The sequence below is a fragment of the Trachypithecus francoisi genome, unplaced genomic scaffold (genome assembly GCF_009764315.1).
Source record: "Trachypithecus francoisi isolate TF-2019V2 unplaced genomic scaffold, Tfra_2.0 Lachesis_group4, whole genome shotgun sequence".
NCBI lineage: Eukaryota > Metazoa > Chordata > Mammalia > Primates > Cercopithecidae > Trachypithecus > Trachypithecus francoisi.
Window position 1 is genome coordinate 19,530,771 of NW_022681469.1, and position 6,000 is coordinate 19,536,770.

Here is a 6,000-nt window from a genome sequence, read left to right on the forward strand (position 1 = left end):
GAACTGAAAATGTGAACACTGAAAAGCCACTCTATGCGCTGCTGAAAGATATGAATGCAATGAAGTTTTTAAAATCTACTCATATTTTGCTGTAAAGCCCTCATGTAAATTAAAAGAGTAACTTAAAAACTAAATTTAAGATGTGCCTTTTCTCTCAAATCAATACACTTAAATAACCTGTCAAGAGAAAAAGCATTTCCTAAGTGGGTAAGAAACTATCTGCCTCAACAAACAACACATAAAAACTACCAAAGATTTTGCTGTGTTAAGAAAGTAATGAACTAGACCTTTCCTACATATTTAAATGGATTTAAGTTGAATTTGAGAGTACATTACTAATTATCATCACCAAAAAAGCAACAGCATTTCATCATTTTATTTAGAAATTCTCTTTATGACAAAGGATAATCCAGCAATTAAGGGCTCTCTATACAGAATCTAAACTAAGCGCCTGAAAGGATCTTTGTTCTCCTCAATTCTACTTCACTGGGTACCAAATTTTCAAAATCGTTCTATTTGGGGCACATGCAAGATTTGTCAATATTTACTGAACAAAGCCTCTATTAAATTGTCTAACAAAATGGAGGTCTCTCGGAAAAACAGGCCATAACATGTTCCTTCTCACAAAATGGGGCCAAACACACCCACTTAAGAAACCATGGTTTGGGTCAGATTTTCCATAAAAATGGTTGTTTCTGTGGGGCTCGAGGGTGCATCTCTGGGACTGGGTTAGTAATAAAGGTTTCCTCCTGACCCAGGAAGAGGAGGAGGGGGAAGCTTCTCTCTAGGTACTCTGGAGGACGGCGGCGAGGGATGATCCCAAAGCTCTGGGTTAAGGAATCAGATCGGGGGTGGAGGCCTTAGCCGTCCGCAGGTACCTAACCAGCGACAAAACGGGCCCCCCACTACGCAAGAGAGACGCGGGCTCTCCCGTCCCAGCCAAGTCAACATTAAAAGCACAAACTCTCCTTTCTGCCTCCAGGCCCCGCCTCACCCCATTGGCAGTAATTCCCGCCAATCCGCATGGTCACCGCCCCCCATGCCCGCCTGCCAAGCCCTGATTGGATGGGACGGGGGCCGGGGACCTCGTGTTACCAATCTGGGAGCCCCTTACTCAGCCACACGCGCGCGCCCAGGTGCGCCCCCGGAACCCCTTCCCTTCGCCGTCCCCGTCCCCTCCCCCACCCCCAGGGCCCTAGCAGAGACTTACCGTCCCGGGAGGTGCCCATCAACTGGTCCAGCATCGCGCGCATCTGGGCCTGCGCCGACATGGCGGCGGCGTAGCGGGCGGACGGGCGGGGGTGGGGCGCAGACCGAGCCCTTTTGGGCGGGGGAAGAAGGGGAAGGGATGGGGGAAGGTGCGCTGCTGTCTCGGTGGCCGCCGCCGCCCCGAGGCGTGCGGAAAGGGAGCCGGAAGGGTTGCGAGAGAGTCCGGACTGCGCTCCTCACGACGACGTGTACGTGGAAGACGACAGCCCCCGACAGCGACCCTCGTGCCCTCACTCTCCGTCCGGTTCTTGGGACAGAAGCGACACAGGCCAAACGAGCTCTCGCCTTCAACACCGCCACCCGCCAGAAGCCGTCAACCCCCCCTCCAAGCTCTGACGCTGCTCGCCGCCACCGTCGCCACGACGGGAGCGCGCACGCTCCTCGCGCTTAGTCGTTTCCCGCGGGGTCTCCACCAACTGGCATCCAGCTGTATCGCTCCGCCCGCCCCTCCCGAGTGGAGTTCCACCCTAACGGCTCTGGGCGCGTGCACGCGCGCTCCTCCCGCTCCCTTACCCTGGATCTCGCGATATTCTGGTTCCTTAACTGACTGTCCAAGCTGGATCCGCCCCGAGGCGCCAAACCTTAGGCTCCCTCTGGGCTGTAGGGCTGGCTGCTAAGGCTGCGCGGCCCGCGGTGATGGCGATTCAGACCCAAATTAGCAAAATGCGCTAGAGGCTTAGCCTGGGCATAAAGTAAGTAGAGACCATGCCCATTGCAGACCCGACTGCGGTCAGCCTCCTTGGCGTCTGAGGTGGGCGTGCTCGGGGCGAACGCCCGCCCCGAGTGGCGTGGACGCGTCCTGGTTCTCGTGCGCCTTTGCCGGCCGGGAGCAGCCCTGTCTCGCCGCCGCCGGGGCCGCGTTTCTTCCGTTGCGTGGGGCTTTAAGGCTCCTCGGCTGGGAAGTGTCAACTTCAGGAGAAAGCATCCGAAAGTAGTACCCTAGGAAACAGGCGCGCCGACCCATTCGGATTCATCGTTACCTACAAGGTCACGAGCGGCTTAGTCTGAATGTGAAACCATCAAAACTCAGCGTATTCTGACCTACTGGAGAGGCGATCTCGTGGAGCAGGGAGCCAGCGGCGCTGACCGCGGGGAAGCCTGGGTTCTGAAGCCCGGCCCGTGACTGACTGGGGCTTTGGCTTTAGTTCTACCCCTCGTAGGATTCATGGAGGTGGTCACACGTCTCCTATGGCGTGGCTGTGAGAACAAACTGGAATAAAATACTTAGCCCAGAGCCTTTCCCTGGTGTTTCTAAAATCTGTTTTAGTGAAATATTTATTCCTTGCTGGGCGCGGTGGCTCACGCCTGTAATCCCAGCACTTTGGGAGGCCAAGGGAGGCGGATTGTCTGAGGTCAGGAGTTCAAGATCAGCCTGGCCAACGTGGTGAAACCCTGTCTCTACTAAAAATATAAAAATTAGCCGGGCGTGATGGCGGGCGCCTCCCCAGTTACTCGGGAGGCTGAGGCAGGAGAATGGTTTGAACCTGGGAGACGGAGGTTGCAGTGAGCCGAGATCACGCCACTGCACTGCAGCCTGGGCGACAGAGCGAGACTTCATCTAAAAAAAAAAAATCCTTAAGTAAGACATATAGGTCAGTGTGCAGGAAGAAAAGTTGCTTAAAAAGAAATTTAAAACGGTAAGAAAAATTAATGAGTTAATAAAATCAAATGTTTAAGAAGACAAGCACTTTCTAGATACTTCGAAAAGAAATAATAGAGATTTGTGTTCCGTTAACATTATATATTCATTGCCTTGGAACTGTTATTAGCAGATCATTAAAAAACATGAATAGTAGTAATAGTCCCAAAATTCCTTTAAATGTATATTGCAGCTGGGAGCGATGGCTTATGCCTGTAATCCCAGCACTTTGGGAGGCAGAGGCGGGCGGATCACCTTGAGGTCAGGAGTTCAAGACCAGCCTGACCAACATGGTGAAATTCCATCTCAACTAAAAATACAAAAATTAGCCGGGCATGGTGGCGCGCGCCTATAATCCCAGCTACTCCGAGGCTGAGGCAGGAGAATCACTTGAACCCAGGAGGTGGAGGTTGCAGTAAGCCGAGATCATGCCACTGCACTCCAGCTTGGGGATAGAGCAAGACTCTATCTCAAAAATAAATGCATATTGGGCCAATAAAAATTTTTGAGGCGAGACGTGGTGGCTCACACCTGTAATCCCAGCACTTTGGGATACCAAGGCGGGTGAATCATGAGGTCGGGAGTTTGAGACCAGCCTGGCCAACATGGTGAAACCCTGTCTCTACTAAAAATAGAAAAAATGAGCTGGGTGTGGTGATGTGCGTCTGTAATCCCAGCTACACGGGAGGCTGAGGCAGGAGAACTGCTTGAACCCAGGAGGCGGAGGTTGCAGTGAGCCAAGATGGCGCCACAGCACTCCAGCCCGGGTGAGTGTTAGACTCCATCTCAAAAAAAAAATTTTTTTTTAAATCACGTTATCTTTAGTGATAGACAAAATAGCTTCTCTCCAGTTATTCAGAGAACTCTGAATTCCAAACTCCGAATACTAGGATATCCTTTGGGAACTGATTACAATAATAGAAAAATGTGGAAATTAATATGTCTTGGAGGGATGCACTATTATGTACACAATGTGATCTGACCCTGAAAAACAATGTATTTAGGGAAATACACTAAAACGAATAATTATGTTTTGGTGAAGAGATTTGAGTTCTTGTTTATATTTCAGATGTCTCTTATAAATAGCATATAATTGGGGATTAAAAATAGTCTATACAATACGTAATGATCAAAACAGGAGTGAAATTGAGGAATGAATTAAGTGATGTTCACTCTTTGAAGCATTATTTATACTCATGTAATTACTCCTGCGTTTGGGTTTAAAACTCTTATTTTTGTCTATTTGTCTCACCTATTTCTTATTTTTGTCTATTTATCTCACCTATTTCATGTTTTTCTCATCTTTCTTGCCTGATTTTTACTCATTCCAATTTTTTCGACTCTAGTAGTGTGGAAGTTTCATTTTATTATATTTTTGTTCTTTCAGTGATTACCCTAGAAGTTATAATGTGTATCCTTAAGGTATCAAACTCTAATTTAATCAATACTTTTATACCCCCCTCCGCCAAGAGAGGTAATACAAGAAACCTAGAAAACTAACTCCATTTACTCTCATCCCAAGTTACATGCTCTAGTTATCAGGTCTTATTTTTTAAAACCAAGTTTTATATAATCAGTGTTCTTTATTTACCACTTATTTTGCTCTTCATTCCTTCGTAAATCTCTGCCTGTCCATCTGGGTTCATTCCCCTTTTGTCTGAAGTTTATCCTTTAGCACAGGAGTCAGCAAGCTACAGTCCACAGGCCAAATGCAGCCCACGGCCTATTTTTGTGAATAAAGTTGCATTCGAATACTGTCAGGCTCGTTCATTTACGTATTGTTATGGTTGCTTTTGCCCCACAGTAGAGTTGAGTGGTTTGTGAGGGATCCCATACTGTGTGGCCTACAAGACTCAAATATTTACTATCTGACTCTTTTTTAAGACGGGGTTTCACCATGTTGGCCAGGCTGGTCTCAAACTCCTGACCTTAAGTTATCCACCCACCTCCGCCTCCCAAAGTGCTGGGGTTACCGGGGTGAACCACTGTGCCCGGCCTGACTATAAAGTTTGCCTCCCTTGCTTCAGGGTTTGCTTTTGTGTTGGTCAGCTAGTTGGGAGAACGCTCCCATTTTGTTTATCTAAAAATATCTTTATTTTGCTTTAAATTCTAGATGGATATTTTTATCAACTAAATCCGAGGTGTTTTTTTTTTTGGTGATAAAGTCTTGCTCTGTCACCCAGGCTGGAGTGCAGTGGCGAGATCTTGCCTTGGCTTGCTGCAGCCTTGGCTTCCTAGGCTCAAGTGATCCTCCCACCTCAGCCTCCCAAGTAGCTGGGACTGCAGGTATGCACCACCACAATGAGCTAATTTTTAAAATTTTTCTTGTAGAGACAAGGTCTCCCTATGTTGCCCAGGTCGGTCTGGAACTCCTGGGCTCAAGCAATCTGCCCACCTCAGCCTCCTGAAGTGCTGGGATTACAGGTGTGAGCCACCACGCCCAGTGGTTATTTTCTTTAGGCACATACATTCTACCTGACCTTTTACCCTCCACTGCCCCTAAGAAGTTCTATTTTTCACTCTTTTAAAGATAGCTGACTACTTTATCATGCTGTGGACTCATTGAACAATGAGCCTTCATTCATTCATTGAGAATCCATCAACATCTTTTATCAATTTAGGAAATTCTTAGCTCTTACCTCCTTAGATATTGCCTCTCTCATCAACTTCTGGACATTCAAATACATGCATATTAGATAGTTTTCACTGTATCCTCTCTTATCTCTTTACTCTCAGTTTTGCACTTTTACCTTGGTCTTTCAAAGCTGATGCCTTTTTCTGACAAATTTTATAGTTCACTAATCTTATTATAGAGCTGTATCTAATTTGTTAAATCCATCAGTTGAATTATTTTTCAGTTCTAGAATTTGTATCAGGTTCTTTATCAAACTTATAATGTCATTTTATAGTTTCTGGTTCCCTGATGAAATTTTCAAGCTTGGGTGCTGCTTTTTTTTTTTTTTTTTTTTTTTTTTTTTTTTTTTGAGACAGAGTCTTGCTCTTTCCCCTAGGCTGGAGTGCAGTGGCCGGATCTCAGCTCACTGCCAGCTCCACCTCCCTGGTTTACACCATTCTCCTGCCTCAGCCTCCCG

The 6,000-nt window shown here is 47.1% G+C and overlaps 1 protein-coding gene across 8 annotated transcripts in view; it reads right to left on the reverse strand.

The window, feature by feature from the left end:
- LOC117073243 (putative RNA-binding protein Luc7-like 2) overlaps window positions 1-1,412 on the reverse strand; it is a 68,672-nt gene extending 67,260 nt beyond the window's left edge. For 7 of the 8 annotated variants that reach the window (XM_033193865.1, XM_033193859.1, XM_033193864.1 and 4 more), the window contains exon 1: window positions 1,211-1,348. Coding sequence is in view for 1 of the 8 variants with exons in the window: in XM_033193866.1 (XP_033049757.1) it covers window positions 1,211-1,271 (61 nt within the window). In the remaining 7 variants the exon portion in view is untranslated. Of the gene's footprint in view, window positions 1-1,210 lie in introns of all 8 variants that reach the window. The other variant, XM_033193866.1, reaches the window with a different exon arrangement.
- Window positions 1,413-6,000: the final 4,588 nt, after the last annotated feature.